Consider the following 22,564-nt stretch of genomic DNA (forward strand, 5'->3'; position numbering starts at 1 on the left):
TGAAGTTAGGAATAATCTACTAGAGCAGAGGCAGAAGAAAATAAAAAGGCCTTTGTTTTGTAAAATAGAGGAAAGCTAGAACCCATATTTCTCCCAGCGTCTTCCAGGACAGCCCCTTGAGATGTAGAGCTCCTCCCTCTGGGACAGGAAACACATAATCCCAACACTTTAAAAGCGGACCTCCAGGCCTCCATCCTCAGTTTTTAATGTTTTCCGCACTAGAAGGAGTACACGTTTAGGAACCTGATGGGTCTCTATACTCTAGTGGCAGCCTGGAAGAATGGAAGCTCCCGTTGTTGATAACTTACCTACTCTCTCAACACGATCCCTCCATGGTGATTGGAGTGGGGCTGCTCGCCGGATGCCCTTCAGTCCTCAGTGGAGGAGACCGCCGGAGAGGTTACCCGCAGAGGGACCGGGCTGTGTGCCCGGCTGTGAGCCGCCTGGAGCATCCAATTCCCCAATGAGCTCTTGCTGCCCTCCCTCCCCTTCTCCAGCACAGGCAGCACAGTGGTGCAGAGCCGCCGGGAAGAAGGAGGGCAAGGCGTGACTTTAGGGGGCGGGTCTATGCGCTCCAGTGACAGAAAGTCCGGCGCAGTGACGGCATCGACGGGCGCCTGGAGATGCGGGTTTTGGTCTCTGCTGAAGAAGGCACAGGCATCCGGATTGGGCGGCCGGTGAGGCGTTGAAACCCAACAGAGGCTGCAGACCATGCCTATCAGGACATCATGGAAGCTGGCTCTTCTCAGCAAGCAGACCCGGCTCCTCTCAGGTAGACTTGGGGACGGGGTTCCTCTGACTCCTGGGGGGGTGGGGGTGGTGATTGTTTTTCCCCCAGTCTCTGAGGGCAGGTGACGATGGGGCACACTTCCCATTCTCCCCCAGCACAGTGGTGTTTGGTTGAGGAGATAGGGGCTGAGGGTCCTCTTTATACTGTTTTGTTTCTTGCGTAGGTTAAGACCCAGGACAGGACCCAGAGTCAGGCACCAGAGAAGAAGTGTGCAGTGTGCGCAGTTAAGTTGGGTTCTACTTGTGAAAAACTCTCATGTCACAACTGTGTAGATAGCCTGGTTAAGGATGAGTCTTTTACAGCCTGTCACAAAGTTCTCACCTCCATTAAGGATGACATGACAGCTATGTTCCAAACCTTCAGATCCCTGCTGGATAGGATGCAGACACCGCTGGGCCCTTGGACCCAGTCGACCGGTATGGCAGTATCAGCAAGGCAGGAGGACCTGGAAGAGGACCCTCGGTCCCTTGCTTCTTCTCAGGCAGGTTCAGGTTCAAAAGGAGGACAACGAGGAAGAAATTAGCTCCTCCAAAGGTTCCAGGGAAAAGTTGGCCCTGGATGATGTGGATGACGAAAACCTTAGAGATTGAAGAGGAGGAAGTTTGTTTATCTAAGCATGACCTCATGTAACAGGGTCTTCATGCCAAGAAGACCCTGAAAGGAAGCCCTTTTTTCAGGTAATCTAAAAAGATTTCCTTTTTCAAGGAAGATGGGTCCCAGCCTTGGAACAAAGTTCCAAAATTGGATGCCCCCTTATCCAGAGTTTCCAAGAGGATGGACTTGGCATTTGAGGATATGGGGGCCCTAAAGGATCCCATGGATAAGAGATGGGAGATCTTGCCTTGCAGAGCATGGGAATCCTCTATTAGCCTTAAGCCGGCTCTATCGGCCACCTGTGTTCCCAGAAACCACGAGTGCTGGCTTACCCAGTTGCAGACACACTTGGCAGCAGGAACCTCCAGGCAGCAGATCTTAAAATCCTTGCCTTTACTGTTTAAAGTGGTAGGTTCTCTCGCGGATGCCTCAGAAGAATCAGTGAAACTAGCCGCAAGGAATTCGGCCCTGGTAAACGCAGTCAGGCGGGCTCTATGGTTAAAAACCTGGGCAGGGGATTCAGCATCCAAGCTGCGCCTTTGTGCCTTGCCCTTTACAGGTGACAATCTATTTGGTCCTGGTCTACAGGAAGCCTTGGAGCGTACAAGGTTTCTGGAAAGTAAAAAGAAATCTTACTCCAGGAAGGTTTTTCATCCAAAATCGCAGGTACAGCAGATCAAGGATGTTCAGCCCAAAAAACATTGGATGGGACACAAAAATAGGGGAAAAGGGGAGATTCTATTCAATCCTCCTCAAGGCCCCTCCAAGCTTCAATGACACAATTCCAATGGGCGTCCCAATGGGAGGAAGACTGGATACCTTTCTCCCTCAGTGGGTTTCAATCTTCCTGAACCCCTATATTCTGGACCTGATAGAAAGGGGGTACGAGTTAGAGTTCGACTCCTGTCTCCCCTGCAAGATTCCTGGTGACAAATCTTCCCAAGGACCGAAACAGGGCACAAGCTCTTGTGGCCTAATTGGAGACTTCGTGGACCAGCAGGTCCTAGTTCAAGTCCCTCAGAGCGAGCAGGGGAAGGGATGTTATTCCCATGTGTTTGTAGTGGGGAACCCTTCAAGCAAGTTTGCCTGATCTTAAACCTGCGCCCCTTAAAATTGATCAGAGGTACAAGCACTTCAGGATGGAATCGATCTTCTCTGTAAAGAACATCCATTACCCAGGTTGTTTTATGGCCACGTTGGATCTGAGGGATGCGTATTTCCATATTCCCATTCGTCAGGCGAGTCTGAAATACCTGAGAATATCAGTAAAAATGGGTTTACAGATCCTCCACTGGCAGTGTCGGGCTCTACCCTTTGGGCAAGCCTCAGCGCAAAGAATGTTTACAAAAGGTGTTTGCGGAGGCCTTAGTTCCCCTAAGAATGAGGTCTACTACCATCGTTCCTTATCTGGACGATCTTCTGTGGCCAAATCTCACCAACAGTTGGTAGAAGATCTGCAGGTGGCTCAGGATTTCCTTCGGAGCCTGGACAGGCTCATAAACAGGGACAAAGTCATCTTTAACTCCCTCCCAGAAAGTGACCTATCTGGGATACAAGATTTTTTCGGTGGAGAGAATCTACCTTCCTCGGGAAAAATTTCTCAAGATAGATCAGATGCTAGCAGAGTTGCAGTGCAATCTGTCAGTGTCAATAAGGAAGATTTCAAGGGCAATGGGTCTCATGACTTCATGTTTCCCGGCAGTCCTGTGGGCAAGATTCCACCAGCAGCCTCTTCAGGCTTTTCTTCTGAAGATTTGGAATGGGGACAGGTCTGCTTTAGATCTGGCAGTCCAGCTCCTGTCCATAGTCAAGAGGTCCCTCTGGTAGCGGCGGAAGAAAGTCAATCTGGCCAGAGGTCTGAAGTGGAACCCTCCTTCTCCGCTTATTATTACAAACAATGCCAGCAGTTATGGTTGGGGAGCCCATCTAGGCAACACGGTGGCCCAGGGGTTGTGGTCTCAGAAGGAGACTCAGAGATACTCAAATCAGACACAGCTTCTAGCAATCCAAAGGGCATTGGATGCCTTTGAAGCGGAGCTATTGGACCGCCACCTGCAGATCCGGTCAGACAATATGGCTACAGTGGCGCATATCAACAAGCAACGGAGCACACGAAGCCCCTCTCTGCAGGTGATTGGAAGCAGCATTCTATCCTGGGCGTTCAGTCAGTCACAACGAATGGTCCCTCAACCAAGAGGTGTTCTCAAGCATAACTGTCAGGTGGGGCATGCCAGAGGCTGATCTCTTTGCTTCCCAGGAGAACAGGAAGGTCAGCTGATTCTTTTCCCTAAATCCGCGAGAGCAGGCCTTGGGGGTGGACGCCTTGATGAGCACGTGGGATTTCAACCTCTGTTACACATTCCCTCCAGTGAAACTGATCCCAGAGGTCCTGCAGACGTTTCTGATAGAAAAGACAAATCTCATTCTGATAGCACCATTCTGGCCAAAGAGAAAGGGAGGATCTGATCTCTCAAGGTCCTGTTCTACATCCTCGGATCAGAACCTTGAAGTTGGCTGCGTGGTTTCTGAAGAACAACTCCTGAAAGCTCAGGGGTTTTCGGACACCGTAATCAAAAACCTTGGTGAACTGCCGTAAACCAGTAACTAGAGCTATTTATGCTAAGGTCTGAAAGAGATTCAACTCCTAGTTGCTAGGTAAGCGGCAGGGCCCTCCAGACATTCCGGCAGTTTTGGATTTCTTTCAAGAAGAGGCAAATCAGGGGCTCTCGATCAGCACCTTAAAAGTGCAGGCTTCGGCCCTTAGTATTTTCCTTCAGGTCTCCCTGCAGTAAGATCCCTTTGTAATAAATTTTTCAGGGCTCTCTCCAAGTCCAGACCAACAAAGGTCAGGTCTTGTCCAGTTTGGGATCTGTCTTTGGTCCTAAAGGTCTTGGTCCTCTGTCCCTTTGAACCTCTAGAAAAGTCTTCTATAAAATTTTTGACTTTAAAAACCAAGATTTTGGTAGAAATCACGTTAGCCTGTAGGTTAAGTGAACCAGACTCGGGAAAACCGCTAGGGGGGGTTAAGTGTTTATGTCTTTCAGTGTCTTCTGGTGGTTCTCAGGTAAAACTGAGGATGGAGGCCTGGAGGTCCGCCTTTAAGGTGCTGGGATTATGTATTTCCTGTCTCGGAGGGAGGAGCTCTACGTCTCAAGGGGCTGTCCTGGAAGACTCGCAGAAAAGCAGTTAACGGTAAGCCTAACTCTGTTTTTTTTATTTAGCCTCAATTCCCTTGTTGCAGATTTTTCCCACAATTCCTGAACAGTGAAACCATTATCAGAAGCACAGAAAGCGAGATGTCCCTAATAAAGCACTGGCAAGAGTTCTATTCCTTTGCCGCTCTATCCAAAAGTAGAAACACACAGCTAAAAACCCTGCAAAGGTTATAAATTTCCTTTAAACAGTTGTTTCAACCTCTAGCTAAATGTGACAGTTAAGTTTGATGTGCATCCATCAGCCTCTAGATACCTGATATATGCTATTTAAATATCCTCTTCATTATTGGTTTCTCAGAAACGTAAGTCCTCATTCACATGAGCGCTGAGGCCTGTACAGTGTGAATGAGGTTTGTTTACGTGTCTGGAGCCACCTGTAAGTTGCATGCAGGCAGCCTATGTTAGAGAATGGAGATGCAGTAGCTGTAGCACTCATACACACATCAGGGACAGGTGCCTTAACTGTGGCCTAAATTTGTTTGCCTTTGAAAACATTTTTAAACAAATCTCCAATCTTTACGTTTTGGAAAAGTGGGGAAGTATTGTAACTTGTCAGATTTTATTGGCATTTCTTTTTTAGGGAATTTTCCCACCAAGACTGAAGTATTAAAAGGTTTCCTGATCATTGACAGCAACAAAAAATGTGAGAAACTCAAACCCTTCTCCATGCTACAAATAAAAATGCATGATTGTGAATAATTGCAGTTTTCTGCACAGAAGAACACAAGTCACCACATGCCGCACTCACAGGATGTGCAGTGTGAAAAACAATGCAGACATACTGCAATTTTCTGTAGCAAATGCCACCACAGGCCAATGCAGTACATCACACCACACTGCTGTGCAGCAGGACTTGAATAGAACATACATCACTACACTCTGAAAGTTTAAAAATGAAAAAAAAAAAAAAAAAAGTAAAAAGTAGGATGTGCTCATACTGCACATCCCACCACCCTCTCACCGCTTGGCAGCAGCCAGCAAGCTAAAATGAAATGTTTTATCATACAGATGTTGGGAAAATGCCCTTATACCTTTACAGAAAATCAAAGGGAAATCTTCCCAAAAGACACAAAAAGAGAAGTAGGGCTAAAGCCTGCTGTTGGCTGACATCAGCAGGTCCAGACTCTTGAGGGCCCCTGCTTTAACCAGCTCCAGCAACATACCCGTATGTCGCAGGAGTTTGAGCTGTTATATCGAGATGATAGCTGCAGGCATCATCCCTGTACCAATTTTTTAGAGCCGATGTTCGGCTCTTTTGTAATAGCAATTGGAGCAGCTAACTAGCCGCTCGATTGCTATTGCAAGCATTGGGAGGGTATGTCCCATTCCTCCCGCAGTTTTAACGGGATCTCCTATCCCACTGGGAGTCCCGATCGACCAGCCGACACTTCCGCCAACTGATCACAGAGCCGAAAAAAAAGACTAGATCAGCTTTGTTCAGTGTTCAGTTCTGTGATATAATAACTGGGAAGCGATGGCATAGCATAGACTACATGAAGGTAAAAATCCTTGAGCCTTTAGAACCACTTTAATGTCGGAATCTACCCAGATCCCTGACTGGCAGCTGGCTCAGCCTTTAAACCTGCTGCTGAGAGCCTGAGCCAGCTGCTCCCACCCCTTTCACAGTCCAGCATCCAGTGAGTGCTGGAGAGGCAGAACAGAGAGCTCTGCTCACTGAGGACCGAGAACTGAGCAATCAGTGTTCTTTGAAGCAGGGGGACAGATGCAGCAACGCATTGATGCTGCATCCACCTAAGTGGGCTTGAATGGGTTATCAGGTCAGTGTATTCAAAATCAGTATCAATCAGTATTACCATATTTAGTATATGTTGTCGAGAGATTTTGGTGGTGGTATTTTGTAACCAAGTTTAAGTTTGGGGTCTTGTACCCCAAACCTGCTTTCACCAATAATACCTGGTAGTCAGTAAATAAAAAGCCTGTTTATAACATTTAAAATACATTGCTGTGTGAAGGTCTTTATTTAAAACTATGGTCCGACACTAAAAATTAATTGACCATAAACATTTTATAGCAATAAAAATTTGCAGAACTATGTTTACATTTTTAAGATTTTGTAATTGGGTATTTTTTCCTGGTTAGAGGGCTAGAATTATATTGTCCATTTGTTGTCAACTCCTCCACCCAAGACTGGCTAGTTAAATTATAAACCGGTTGAAGAGCTCTTATGTTATTAAAAACATACCCACCCCAGTGTTTTCGAACATACTTTAGCTATAGACATTAGGAGTATGGTCCCAGTGCATGGGAATTTACTGCAGCGTTGCGGGTCAGCACCACTAAAGAGTTTATGCCCACAAATGCAAACATCAAACAAGGCCACCGCTGTTATGTGGAGGCAAGTAAGCACCTTAGGGGTTTTTAGTTTAGATGAGGGGGTTAGGGAGTGTGGGCTGTGCTTTTTGTAACATACTAAGATAAACATGAGCTAAGGGAGTTTACCATTAGAAGAAATGGCTGGTTTAAATGTGGCTTTTCAGTCATATCTGCAAAATTACAAATTAGTATTTTCTTCTTTTATTTCCCTCCAATGGAAAAAAATTTGTGAAGTCAGACTGACACCACCCACCAGGTTTAGATTCAAACAAGATCAAGGTAAGCAAAGAGAGCCGAGCAAACTCAAGTGATTGTTGTATTCCAGTCATGGCATCCATATTTGAAGGAATTTTCAGAATGTATCATTAAGTGTAGCAGTCAACTTCTCATGCAACATAACAACCATCAGCCTCCCATTCCACCTCTGATAAATTAATGGTTAGCTCCGCTTCCATGCTCTACCCAGCATTTGCCTAGCCGCTAGTAGCGGCTGTGTTTGTAAAAAAGGGTCTAGGAGTTTTTTCTTAATTTCCCACAGATACAGCAGCCAATTTGAATGAATAGGCTGCTGTGCATGCACAGGCACAGACAGATGTAAACCTAGACTAAGGAAAAAACTAACACGCAGATGAAACTTTATTAACATATATATATATATATATATATATATATCTCAGCATGCTTACCTGGTAATCATCATCTTCATCGCTCTCATCTGAACTCTGATCCTTCTTTTCCTTGGTGGGGTCTTTGGAGACTCCCTCACCACCTTCTTCAAGTTCTGCTTCCTGTATAGAAAATTATTGTTAAAGATGTTGCTCCATATTTCTTAAAGTGTATTTAAACACAAACACCAAAAATACTGGTAAACATGGTACTGTAATGTCAAAAAAGTGTATTATTTTTTCTGCAAGTTCTGTTTGCAATATAAGTGGTATTAAAGTGTTACTAAACCCAGGGCCCTGCATTCACTATATCTGGTCTTCCACAGTACACAGAACATGGAAATGCAATTATTTCTGTAAATATAAACTGATAAATACCTTTTCTTACCAGCAATCAGAGCAGTCTTGCGACTTCACTATCAGTGTCCAGTAAAGCACTGGTTAAAGCTTGTAGGAGGCGTTTTCATGCTCCCCTGATTGTCCTATGAGCCTGCAGGACCACTGACCCCAAGAACTGATTGGCCTTGTGCTAATCACATGCACTCTCTCAAGGACAAAAAAGAAACAAACAAAAAAAAAAAAAAAAACAACCCTCTCTAGCAATACACACCAAACTGAGCATGTTCATCTTGCCCCCAAGGCTCTGTTCTATCTCAAAAGATGGATTGAGAACTGTGGGAAGAAGGGATCAGAGAAGACAGGATCAAACATACTTTTTTACACAATGCAGAGGACTAACCTCTTAGGTTCCACAGTGAGTATAACAAGCATGCTTTACGGCATATACAGACTGATTTTACCGTTGTGGGCTTAGTAACACTTTAAATCCATGAGCAGACATTTATTATATTGCAGCTTACCAAGTCTCAGATGTGGTATTTGCATTTGGTTTTCATATTTAGGCTCGCTTTCCTTTTATTTTCCATTGGTGATCTGGCCAGTAAGTCTTTTGTTTTTCAGCAGAACGGGCTGTCCAACAAATGAATCAGTTAAGAGTGTTGAGACAAACCATTTACCACTGATAGGGTGCTTATAATGATCTGCTTTTATTCATGTAAAACCTTTATCCCAAATGGAAAAAAAAATGTTGTTGTAACTGTAGCATGAGCTGGTGTTTTGGCTTCAATTTGTTAATGTATCCAAATCTGCTAGTACATCTAATGCTCCGCTCCCCCAGCGCAGACTGACAATGCTGCTGTCCAAAGGTGCCCCGTGTGCTCCTTCATCCAGAGTTGGGGCACTAATACAGGAGGTGAGATCACCAGGTGAAAACAGAGAGGGAAAAAGCCTAAAAAAGAAAATAAAGAAGCCACCACATCTAATGATTTTTAGGCTGCAAACCAAACATACATAATCAGTTTTTGTTTTAGGTTACCCTTCCCTTAGTAGATTGATTTTGAGAATGTCCCATCTTCACTGTATTTCTAGTTAGGGGTTTAAGCCCCCAGCCTTTGAGGATCAGTCATCCAACCAGCATGGGCAGCAGTATTTACTGGAGGAGCCAAATGCAACAGAACTTTACGGTATCTTTAGATTCTTGTCATTTTTAATGAGGGCAACCACACGACAGATCTGCCATCTCAGTTTAGTGACAATGTCAGCAGGTCAGTGCTATTCCAGAGTGTAAACCTACAGACTGTTCTGTAATCCACCACCTGAAGACCACACCAAAACATGCACTTGTGTCTATCATCAAAAACGCTAAAGTATTAAACTGCTGTCTGTGTCCTTACTGAGGGGATTTCTTCTCATTTCTTGGAAGTGCAAAGAATTAGGCAGAAACAAACCAATAAAAAACCCCTGCCATGCTCAGTTCCAGTGAGATGGTACAATTAAAGCCATTGTAAACCTATTTTCCCCAACATGAAAAAAATGGTATACATACCTGCCCTGTGCAATTGTTTTGCAGAGAGCAGCCTGAACCTCCTCTTCTGTGACCCCCCCCCCCCGCTGTTGCTTCCCAGTCCTCCTCTTTTCTGAGTGTCCCCATAGCGAGCTGCTTGTTATAGAGACACTCGTGTGGGCACACTCCCATACAAGGCTGTGTGCATCAAAGACATACACAGCGCAGCTCGGTACCACCCCGGCTCCCTCCTCACAGGATCTGATTGACAGCAGCAGGAGCCAATGGCTCCTGCTGCTATCAGCAAAGCCTGTGTGACCAGGAAGATAGGAGAAGAGTTATGCAGATGTTATGAATCAACCAAAAACTTTTCAGCCTAAAGTACCTTTGTAGCACCCCCATGTGCAGTTCCACCCATAATACTTCAGCCTCATCACACTCTCCATCAACTACACTCACTCTGAGATCACTTCTCACATAGAGACAGGAAGATGACACAAAGTTGTGCAGTGGATTAACGTCCTTACAAGATGTCTTCAATTTACAAGCCGACCTCAATGCACTGTTTAATTCGGCAACTATGTGGCAAATGAGGTTTAATGTTGATAAATGTAAGGTTATGCACTTGGGAGCTAAGAATATGCATGCATCATATATACTAGGGGGGAGTACAACTGGGGGAATCAATGGTGGAGAAGGATCTGGGGGTTCTGGTAGATCACAAGCTTAATATTGGCATGCAATGCCAAGCTGCGGTTTCTAAAGCGGCAAAATCCTCTCTTGTATTAAAAGAGGTATAGACTCCAGAGAGAGAGATATCATATTACCCCTGTACAAATCATTAGTAAAACCTCATCTGGAATATGCAATTCAGTTTTGGGAACCAATTCACAAAAAGAACATTGGGGAACTGGAGAAAGTACAGAGAAGGGCAACCAAACTGATAAGAGGCATGGAGGAGCTCAGCTATGAGGAAAGATTAGAGGAACTGAATTTATTCTCTCTTGAGAAGAGGAGATTAAGGGGGGATATGATGAACATGTATAAATACATCAGTGGTTCATATAGTGAACTCAGTGTAGAGCTATTCACCCTGAGGTCATCACAGAGGACAAGGGGGCACTCTTTACGTCTGGAGGAAAAGAAATGTAATCTCCAAACACAGAAAGGTTTCTTCACAGTGAGAGGTGTGAAAATGTGGAATAGACTCCCTCAAGAGTTGGTTCTGGCCAGCTCAGTGGATTGCGTCAAAAAAGGCCTGGATTGTTTCTTAGATACACAGAATATAACTGGATACTAACATTTATATGTAAAGTTGATCCAGGGAATATCCGATTGCCTCTCGGGGGATCAGGAAGGAATTTTTTTTCCCCAGCAGGAGCAAATTGGATCATGCTTTGCTGGGTTTTTTTTGCCTTCCTCTCGATCAACTGTGGGTATAGGATTATAACTTTTTTTTTTTTTTCTATGGTTGAACTAGATGGACTTTTGTCTTTTTTCAGCCAGACTATGTAACTATGTAAACAGATCCAGTTTCTCCCTGACTACATTTTCCAAAGGACAATAAATAATACGAGAGTTGCCATAGCAGATTTTTTTATGAAGGTCCAGGTCCTTTCTTTATTACTTAGTAGCTCACCAGTCGAGAAAAGGCATGACCATATCTAGGCATCTCGAATATATCTATTTGTATAGGTCAGTGATTTACTAAGGTAGGATAGCAAAGATATCCCTGGATCATTTACTTTCAAGTACAAGTCAGCAATGGCAGCTCCTATATTTCTAACATGACAGGTGTCACTTCCTTTCTTATTTTTGCCACTTTATCACATTTCAAATTATGCATTCATGAAGTTCTTGTATGCAGAAAGTGACGGTTGCCACCCCTCTGATCTGTAAGGATTAGCTGCACATACAATTTTTATATAACTTTTTCTATGTTTGAGGTACAAAAGGGGTCAGTCATTTATAATCCAATTCAAATGACTGGAGATCACAAAAACAAAAAGGAGGACTCATTTGTTCACAGTTATGGAGTCAGGTGTTAAAGGGCAATGTGAAAGCAGCTCTATGCCAGATGTCTCCGATCTGACCAACTCTCTAATAAATAGCTAAAGGCAGACAGTGATTGCAATGCATTAGTCTAGGTTCACACCAATGCGTTTTCTGCTGTGTTTTGAAAAAGCAGCAGTCCATTTAACATACTTTCCTGTGGGACAGGTTCACATCTCCGTGTTTTCACCCTGTGCGTTTTTTGGAAAGGGTCAGGGACTTTGTTTAAATGCAAAACGTTGCATTTTTGGTTCTATAGACTTCAATGGAGACGCTGCAGAAAAGCATGTAGTGCAATTTTGATGTGTTTTATTCTGCCCAGCAACAAGTTAAAAAAAACACGCAAAACGCTTTAAAAACACGTGAAAAAGTGCAAAACTCACCACAAAAAGAACTGCAGAAACGCATCAAGCGAAAACTGCATAGGTGGGAATCTAGCCTTAGCAGGTGCGAGAGCCAAATTGTTTGACTAGTTGGAGCCATGGTGTGTGCTACACACGACTAAAAAAAACATCATCAAAGTACACAGGATGTATATGTACATGTATTCCTTCTGCCCTGCTGCTGCGCCTTCCGTCCCAGAATTCTTGACTCTTTAAAGCATCAATGGTTAAAATGTAAAGTTATATATTCAATTCCACATTGTAATTCAGTTATTTCTAGCCTACTCCTGATATTATGAATGAACTTGAAGTTTGTAAACTTCAACATTTTGCAAATAAATAATCTTTCCAAAAAAAAAAAATGTATTCTGCTAATTTCTTTGGTGAAAAAAATCCAAATTAGTGTTTATTATTTAGTCTGTAGAAAAGTTATAGAGTCTAAAAAGTATGGCATATATCTGAAGAAAAAGAAAATTGATAAATTCTGATGTACTGAAGGCTGAACTCATTTCTTGAGGCTCAACAATGCCAAGACAGTACAAACACCCCCCAAATGACCACTTTTCAGAAAGTAGACAGTCTGAGGTATGTAATAAGGGGCGTGGCGCATTTTTTAGGTTGTTGCTTTCTTTGGCATAATTTTGTGAATATTGAATAAAAAAAAAAAAAAAAATCACAATTTTTTTTTTCTTTTTCACATACCGTCACCAATGCAGTACATAACTGGTGCGGCGGTGATTAGGAACACTAACTGATTTTTTTTTTTTTACTCCTGTGACCAAAGCAATACAATGTTTTCATAGTAACATCGTACTACTCTGAAAAGGTTTGTTTTTTATTATAATTTTTATTACACAATATGATTGCTTATACCAGTGAATTTCATTGGTATAAACAACCATTTTTAGAGAATAAAATGGATTCATTCAGTAGATATTGTTGTGATCAGCTGTGAGTTGTCACAGCAGATCACATGGTACAGATTGGTCCTGTCTGTACCATGTGATCAATCACAGCTAGCAACACAGTTGTAATTGATGGCATGGAAGGAAGCCATTAATTGTTTACAACTGACATGTGATCTGCTGTGATTGGCCACAGCAATCACATGACACTGGCAGCGGACCGATATAGTGTTCAGTCATTGACTATGTTTGGTGGATACAGCCTGTGACAGATCGTGCTGGACCGCGACCCGTGATCCTGGGAAGACGTCCTCCAATGATAATAGGGATCCCGCCTGGTCATCATATTAAAATAGGCCGGGCAGGAAGGAGTTAACTTAATGGCAGGAGTTCTTGTGTGACTACAGCAGCTCTAGGCAAAAGCTGCTGTCAGAACAAAAAAAACAATCTGACTCTGTGGTTATCAACCCTCTTCAGATGTGAAAGAGAGATACAGATTAACATACTACTAATAGCTACTTTTGTATCTACTCTGTTATTTTGTATCTACTGTTTCACTCATCTGCAAAGCAAAGGGATGAGCTTCAGAGTATAGCATCAAGTCAATAAACTCCTGGGATATTGATCTGGTCAGTTAAGCAGCAGAGAGGGTTGTTAATCAGTTTCAGCTGCTTTGGTGTTAGGGTCAGTTCACACTTTAGAAATGCAGTTCTGGATGCGTTTCCGCATGCACTTTTTTTATGCGTTCCAGTGCTTTTTTTATGCGTTCCAGTGCATTTTTTTAAGCATTCCAGTTCCTCCCCTCTTTTTCTTCAATTTAAATAGGGACATGTGTGTTCCAGCATGTTTTTGATGCACTTTACCACCTTCCAGTACAAGTATGTGCAGAAAAAAATGCAACATGTTCTACTTTTTTTTCTGCAACCAGAACGCAGAGGAACTGCAAGCACTGATGTGAACTATGACATTGACAACCATATAACCTACTTTCTGCGCATTTTGAATGCAGAAATAAGCAGCTGAAACGCATCTAGTGTGAACTGGCCCTCAATGAAATTAACAGGTGGACTAGATGGGCAGCAATGAGACGACCCCCAAAACAGGAATGGGTTTACAGGTGGAGGTCACTGACGTTTTTTTCCCTACTCATCTTTTCTGACTGTTTTTCACTAGTTTTGCACTTGGCTAGGGTCAGTATCACTACTGGAAGCATGAGGCGATACCTGGACCCTACAGCGGTTGCACAGGCAGTCCAACTCCTCCAGGATGGCACATCAATACATGCCATTGCCAGAAGCTTTGCTGTGTCTCCCAGCACAGTCTGAAGAGCATGGAGGAGATTCCAGAAGACAGGCAGTTACTCTAGGAAAGCTGGACAGGGTTGTAGAAGGTCCTTAACCCATCAGCAGGACCAGTATCTGCTCCTTTGTGCAAGGAGGAACAGGATGAGCACTGACAGAGCCCTACAAAATGACCTCCAACAGGCCACTGGTGTGAATGTCACTGACCAAACAATCAGAAACAGACTTCATGAGGGTGGCCTGCGTGCCCAACGTCCTCTAGTGGGCCCTGTGATCTCTGTCCGCCACCATAAAGGTCAATTGGCATTTGCCATTGAACACCAGAATTGGCAGGTCTGCCACTGGTGCCCTGTGCTTTTCACAGAAGAGAGCAGGTTCACCCAGAGCACATGTGACAGATGTGAAAGGGTCTGGAGAAGCCGTGAAGATTGTTATGCTGCCTGTAACATCGTTCAGCATGACCGTTTTGGTGGTGGGTCAGTGATGGTCTGGGGAGGCATATCCATGGAGGGACGCACAGACCTCTACAGTATAGACAATGGCACCCTGACTGTCATTAGGTATTGGGATGAAATCCTTGGACCCATTGTCAGACCCTATGCTGGTGCACTGGGTCCTCGGTTCCTCCTGGTGCACGACAATGCCAGACCTCATATGGTGAGAGTATGCAGGCAGTTCCTGGAGGATGAAGGAATTGATACCACTGAATGACCCCCACGCTTGCCTGACCTAAATCCAATAGAACACCTCTTGGATATTGTGTTCCAGTCCATCCGACACCACCAAGTTGCACCTCAGACTGCCCAGGAGCTCAGTGATGCCCTGATCCAGATCTGGGAGGAAATACTCCAGGACACCAGCCATCGTCTCATTAGGAGCATGCCCTGACATTGTCAGGCATGCATACAAGCATGTGGGGGCCATTCAAACTACTGAGTACCATTTTGAGTTGCTGCAATGAAATTTCAGCAAAATGGACTAGCCTGCTGCATCATTTTTTCACTTTGATTTTCAGGGTGTCTTTGAATTCAGTCCTTTGTAGGTTAATAATTTTCATTTCCATCAAACAATGAAGCATCCTTACATTCCTAACACATTACCCAATCCATATCAGTATAGATATGCAGCATCATATTTTCCCCATTGAGATCTAATGTGTTTTCAAGGTGTTCCTTTAATCTTTGTGAGCACTGTATATATATTTTTATTATATTCGACTTTTTCATTCTATTGAGGGTGGGCACTGAGATCAACCATTCTCGGCACCTTTTTGTATTGGCAAAATGCAGATAAACCTATTTTTGGCCGATATATCAGTGCATGACAAGCTTCAATCTACAGATGATGTCAGTTAAAGCAGAACTCAACCCTGCTATCCTTTTCAGCCAAGGAAGCTGCATCTTAGCCTCTGCTTGATCTGCAACTGCCATAATGATGCACTTGTGATCAGTTATGACACCAGCCACTTGATGGTGGCGAGCACAAGAAAATGTGACAGTTAGCATTCTTGGCATGCTGAGAATGTAACAGTTTTTTTTTAATTCTTTATTAAAGTGGAACTAACCCCATCAATTTAAAGGTTTCAAAAAACCAGTTACATCCCAGGCATGCTGATAACTCATACAATGTATCTTCTGCAATACAATGTATCTATGTGCCTGCTTGCAGTCTTCACCAGCAATGTAACCTGAGCTGTGAATGCATAGCTCAGCTTAAAGCGCCGCCACTGTCCCTGTGTGCCAGAATTATGGCCTCCTGCGCATGTGCAGGAGTGAAATCATCCCACACCAGCCAATAAAAACAGCTGAAGACCGGAACATAGGAAAAGATGTCAGCGAAGGACAGGAACTGTTGAAGGAAAGGCAAGTATAGGGTCCCTTTAGTTCTGCTTTAATGATAGCAAAGATCAACATGAACCATCATGTAGACCTACCCGAGCTTTTTCATGTTCAGCTTTAATCTGAGCATCTATCTCTTCTGGACTTGTATACTGCCTCACCCGACCTTTGTGACCGCCTTTTCTTCCTGCACAAAACATGATTGTAAGTGTTAAAACAATCTACAAAAATACATATTCATGTGTAGCATAAATAGGCATTATAAGATAATAAACCACATATAGCATCAACACTTAGACAAGTGTTAGGAGATATCCTTAAAAAGACTGGTGTATTTTTATTTAAACTAATAATATCACACTTATCCTCATCTAGTCTACAATATCCAACAAAAATAAAACCTAACAGCAGGCTGAATGTGACCCATGGGGTAGATTTACTACAACTGGTGCACTTAGAATCTGGTGCAGCTGAGCAGGGTAGCCAATCAGCTTCTAACTTCGGCTTTTCAATTAAGCTTTGGCAATAAAGCCTGGAAGCCAGGGTGGATAAAAATCGATGATTTAAAAAAAAAAAAAAAACTGATTTGTTTTTATTTTTAGCAAAATTATTTTAATAAAATGCTTTTGGAGTAAAAAAAAAAAATCTATCTAAAGATAGTTTTCTATTTAAGATTAACATTAATAATTTAGTTTATTCAGCATGAAATGGAGCCTAGTTATGTAGTATGAGGCTGTATATTCTGAAATATTTACATTTTTGTAAACTTATTCAATAAATCCAAGCAATCCAAGAGATAACATGCACTGCAGTGATGCATTCACACAATTTCACAGTAACCATGAGAAAACACATGAAATAAAAGAATTTGAATCGTTCTCCAGCTATGTGTGATTAACTTATTAACCTAAAATCAATTCTGATATCGCTGTTTTACTAATCTGACAGTTTATTATTCTAAAAAGGAAACTTTCATTTGGTTTAAAAATATTAAAGATTCTAACTACCAGCAGGAATGAGTCGGATTCCTTACATTTAAAGAGCACCTGTCATTTTAGATCCATCATGGCAGCGCCGGTTAGAGGGCATCCACTCACCTGCTGCCACCACGTCCCTCACCTTGTTGTGTCACTGCTGCATCACCAGCTGTCCCATTAAAGTGAATGATACTGTTGGTGAGTCAACAGCGGGTAAGAGGAGGAGCCGCTGCGGGACAGAGATGACAGTTGCGCTTCAAAAATTTGGATTTTAAATCAAGCCTTTTCACTAGTGATTTAAATCAAATCCACCCTGCTCAAAGCTGTTTGGTTTCTATGCAGAGTTGCACCAGATTTTGCACTCTCTAGTTTTAGTAAGTAACCCACATATACTTGTAAGGATCTGTATATTTAGTCTTGATATACATACCCTACAGCCTTCAGGGCAGCTCAATAGGTACAGAATGTGGGGTGCTGCAATACAGTTTGCTACATTCCATACTTTGGAGTGCTACAGCATAAACGTGTGCCTGTACTAGAAGCTCTTATCTCTTATTCACTACTTAGACTTTGGCTGCTTTGCCTGAAAATGTGTGAATCTGTTCAATAATCTCAAACTTAACATACACTATACTGCATGACAGGCGACAACCCAATTTCTTGGTTGCGTTTTGCAACTTTCAGCCAATGAGCAATTAATTAGTATTATTTCCTGTCCAACAAGCATAAGTATGCCCCAGGCAGATATACAGCTTCACCAAAAAAAAAAAAAGTAACAGTGATCTCCCCCACAAGACTGGCTGACCAAAACTACAAATTTCCCAGAAAAAAAAAATCAGTAAGTAAAAGCTCCTAAACCGCATAATTGGCTGTGCCTGAGAAACTATATAAACCATTGCAGAAGCATTACAGCTAGGCAACCAGTATTTTTCAGGAGATGTCAATAACGACAGCCTCCATATGTTTCCTTTAAGGTGGAACTCTAGCCAAATTCTTTTTTTTTTTTAGTTTCGTCTGGAGTGAAGAAGGATTAGAAGCAGTCAGGTCCCCCCCCCCCCCCTTCTTTGGGAGATTTACTTGTATTTTTCTGCCCTAGTGATTGCTCTCACTGGGACAAAGAGGGGAACTCTAAAATGAAAGCATTGTCACCATTAGAGGGCTGGCAGGCTGCCAAGATTTGTTGCAATAGAAAGTAATATGAAAAAAGATAAGATTTCAGTGTCTTGGTTGGAAAATTTGAAGGAAATTCTCCACAATGCCTTCAGCTACAGATGTGAATGAGGACATATTTACATATTCTGAATTAGCAGTAAAAGTATTTTAAACCATTTTAGTGTGCAAAGCCTGGGCACAGATTCACTTAAAGCATGGTCCTTAAAGAGCACCTTAACTCAACTGATGCACTAGGCATCACTGTACTCCCCCTTCTCCACATTAAAGGAGAAGTATAGTCAAACCTCTGTTGGCAATACTTCTCCATTGGGTCACAGGAGTGCCAGATTCAGCCGACGGTGGGCGAAAGTCCGTTGTCAGCTGAGGTCACAGAGCCAGTCCAGGCTCTGCAGGGATCCCAACAATAATTTATTTATTACAGGTACTTGTATAGCATTGTCAATTTTACATAGCGCTTTACATTTATATTATATATTCACATCATCCCTGCCCTTGTGGCGCTTACAATCTAAGGTCGCTAATTCACGGTTATACATACACATACTAGGGCCAATTTAGACAGGAACCAATTAACCTACCAGCAAGTCTTTGGAGTGTGGGAGGAAACCCATGCAGGCACAGGGAGAACATGCAAACTCCATGCAGGTAGTGTCATAGTTGAGTTTCAAACAGATGACCTTATTGCTGCTAGGCGGAAATTCTAACCACTTAGCCATTGTGCTGACCATATGATCCATCCAGATGCCTGATCAGCAGCTGGCTCAGATTGTCAGCCCATTGCTGAGAGCCTGAGCCAGCTGTCCTGCCCCATGTCCAGCTCTCCAGTGGGCACTGGAGGACAGAGCACTGACTGACAGTCACTGCTCTCTGCTGGACCCGAGAACTGAGGGAACAGCATTCTTTGATCACTCAATTCTCGGGGTAGTGCCAGCAGACGATACTCTAGGAGAGTATGGATATTTATCTTTTACTTTTGTGTGCGACAGATTCCTCAGCCTCCTGGGGTATGCATATCTCAAGAGGCTGCAGGAGAAGGGAAACACAGCAGCAGGTGGGCAAAGCTGGCACAAGACATCAGGAGATGGCTGATTGAACCCAGAAGAGTTGGCCCATCTCCTGATGACATCACAGGAAGAGATGGTGGCACAGGACCCGGGCTGTTGTACCTGAGCAGCAGATTGCAGCAGTATAACACTGGATCTGCTGGACAAGAAAGTATCTCAATCCAGGGCACGCAAACAAAACAGGCGATTTAAGAAAAAAAAAAAAGGGGGAAACGGGTCATAGATACCTGGAAGACACTGGCAGCACATATGCACAGTACATAGTGTTTCACTTTCAAGTCCACCCAAGATTTATGTGCCCCCAGGGAGACAACACCACTGTGTGATTTCATTACAGAATGCACAACATTGTCACCGTATTAGAGGAAGTGGAGAAATAAAAGATTTAGTATCAGGATGAACACAGAATAGGACTAGGCTACAAGGGGGAAAAACAAGATATCTCGGGTAAACCATTTCACTGGCTACAGGTCCAAAACACAAAGCAAAGCCCCTTAGAAAACAATGGGGCTCAATTACTAAAACTGGAGAGTGCAAAATGTGGTGCAGCTGTGCACAGAAACTAATCAGCTTCGAGTTTTTATTGTCAAAGCTTAAAAGAGAAGTAGAGCTTTTTTTTCCATATTTATACTTACCTGGGTGGATGCATCTGTCCCCCGCTGGCTCTAAGGGCTCGTTCACACTTAGCTGTTTTACCAACGCTTGTCAAACGCCCCTATAGCGTTTGGCAAGCGTTGGTCCGGCATTTGCGGAGCTCAGCAAACGCTGCATGCGCGGTTTAGCGGAGGTTGCTAGGCGTTTGCTGAGCGTTAAAAACGCCCCACAAAGGCCTATAATGCAGTTTGAATGGTGTTACCGCTTCGCAAATGCCCCGCAACCGCACAGCAAACGCCAGCCAGGCGTTTGTGGAGCGGCACCATGGACTAGAATAGGAGGCTTCAACGCTTCCTGACTCGACCAGAGGCGTCCGTTTTGCCGCGACGCAAATGCTCCCGTTAGAACAGCACCATGTGCTGTAATGTGCAGAATTGGCAGAGGCGTTTGGGAAGCAGTAAAAACGCTTCCCAAACGCCTCTCTGCCGCCTGCACACAACGCTAGTGTGAACGTAGCCTAAGAGTGAGAACTGAGCGATCACATGAGCAGAGAGTGTGGAATGTCAAACACCACTGTCTGCTCTGCATAACCCCCCCCCCCCCCCCAGCGCTCACTGGACAGGGGTGTGAATTTTTTTTTTTTAAAAACTACGTGTCCAAGGGACTAAATTGGGGATCTCCAATCTACGTGTCCCTCATGGCAATCTACTTGTTCTGATAAAAAAAAAAAAAAATTCCAGGATAGAAGGGTTGATGTGTTTATAAGGCAGTGGTGCTTTTAAAAACAAAAAGGGGCTTGATGGCAACTAAAACTGATACAAAATTTGTTAGAAACACCAAACATATATTTTTATTTTAAATTGGTGGGTTTTGCTATTTTGTTTTATGTAATTCGGTGTTTGCACAGCATTTTTTCAAATGGAATTTTTTTAAAAAATACACTTGAATTTTAATGCAAAAAAACCCCACAATACTAAAGTAAATTTTACTATCCATAGGCAATTTTTTAACAGCCTTTACAGATTACCACCTTAGATTTACAGAGGAGTGCTAGAATTACTGCCAATGATCTGATGTTCTCAGTGAAACATCACATGTGTAGGCAGCTTGCTATTTGCGTGTGTGTAGGCCCGACACGTGTGTTTGCCTTTGTGAGCGGGGGTGCTTAAAAAAAATATTAAACATTTTGTATTATTTTGACACTGTCGCTTTAATTTTCTTCTTTTTTGATCACTTGTATTGCTGTCACAACTAATGTAAACATCCCTTGTGACAGGTGCTCTTTATCGAGCGATCTGGTGTCAATAAGACCCCAGATCCCTCCTCTGCCTTTAAAAGAACAAGATTGTTGTGATCAAAAGCTTTCCATTTTTAAAAATGGTGCCATTGACATAGGAGAAACCGTACATTATGTATGTGCATCGCTTCCCGTTTTCTATATCATAGAGGCGAACAGAGCAGTTCCAGCCTTTGTCTACCTTTATGATCAGCTGGCGGAAGCGTCAGATAGTTGAACGGGTGTCCTGGTGTGATGAGACAGCCCTGGAAGGGGAGATGTCCCATTCCGCTGCTTGTAAAATAGATCCAGTGGCTAGTTAGCCACTTGGATTTCTTTTACAAGAGAGCCAACTGTCGGCTCTAAACCCTGCTGCTTGCCTGCAAATGCATGTAAAGAAAACCCTCTTGCCCAGAGCCCGGAACTGCATGTCTCGGGCATCAGGGTATATGAATTGCACATTCCTGCTGGAGTGCTCAGCTGTGGAGGTAGAGGAAGAGGTTGGCTCAGGCTCTCATCGTCTTGGTGAGAGGCTGAGCCAGGTGCTGCTGCAGACTGGGGTGGATCCCGACTTTGAAGCCAGGATCTTTCCCCAGCCTGGACCGGCTGAGTGAAATCAGCTGAAAACAGGTTACAGGAGTGCAGAACGAACTGCGCTCCTGTGATCCACAGAAGTACAGCCTAAAGAGCTTTGGATGTACTTCTCCTTTAAGCCCTGGTTCACAATGGTGCGACTTGTCATGCGATTTCACTGTTCCAAATCACATGACCAGTTGCACCCTATTGCCGACAATAGAACCACAGTCGGAGAGGCACTTACTTTGAAATTGCGCTACGTCTACTGAGGTAGCGCAATTTCAAAGCTGCTTTTGGTGTGATCCAAAGCTTAACTGAACAAGCTGAAGCTGATTGGCTCCCATACACACCTGCACTAGATACAGAGTGCACCAGTTTGGGTAAATCTCCCCCAATGGCTGCTTCCACCCTGGAATGTCACACACGACTGATGGAGACAATGATCAGGAGGGCACACAATGATCACGGTGTAGCCGTCATGTGGAAGCCGCCTGCTCCCTGCCATGAACTGCTGTGATCACACTACACCGCTTCTGTGTATTCAAGCCCAGATCTGGCGCCATGAACTTTGTGTATTCTTCCTGTCACCCGCCTGTGTCCCCGCTCACCCTCCACCGCTCCCATACAAACACAAAGACCCCACAGACTCCTCCGACCCCCCGGCCCGTCATTTCCAGGACAATTCTCTCACCTCCCTTCGGCATGATAACACAAGTCAGCTCGCTGCCTCTACCTCTCCCCCCACCAACTTGATGGGCACGCGGCTCAGGGCCCCCAAACCAGGGGCAGTCTTTCGCGCCTTAAGAGAAGAAGTCATTATTCTCAGCTTTATTAACTCTCAAGCAGAATTATTGAACTCTTACACGATACTCTCCTCCTGTCAAAGGACAAACCAAAATCAATTATCTAATAACAAGGCCAAGATAACAGATAATAATTGTATTTTAGACAGGCATTGCAAAAGACAGCATGCCTGACGCAATG

At 43.7% G+C, this 22,564-nt stretch overlaps 1 protein-coding gene across 1 annotated transcript in view; it reads right to left on the bottom strand.

Annotated features, from left to right (window-relative positions):
• PDAP1 (PDGFA associated protein 1) overlaps positions 1-22,393 on the bottom strand; it is a 38,085-nt gene extending 15,692 nt beyond the window's left edge. The window contains exons 1-3 of the mRNA XM_089691378.1: positions 22,272-22,393; positions 16,016-16,107; positions 7,620-7,721 (exon numbers count right to left, since the gene is read on the bottom strand). Of these exons, the coding sequence (XP_089547504.1) occupies positions 7,620-7,721; positions 16,016-16,107; positions 22,272-22,284 (207 nt within the window). The 5' untranslated portion in view covers positions 22,285-22,393. The remainder of the gene's footprint in view (positions 1-7,619; positions 7,722-16,015; positions 16,108-22,271) is intronic.
• Positions 22,394-22,564: the final 171 nt, after the last annotated feature.

This window comes from Staurois parvus, unplaced genomic scaffold, assembly GCF_062004578.1.
Source record: "Staurois parvus isolate SC_StPar_1 unplaced genomic scaffold, SC_StPar_1.0 ptg000022l, whole genome shotgun sequence".
Taxonomy (NCBI): Eukaryota; Metazoa; Chordata; class Amphibia; order Anura; family Ranidae; genus Staurois; species Staurois parvus.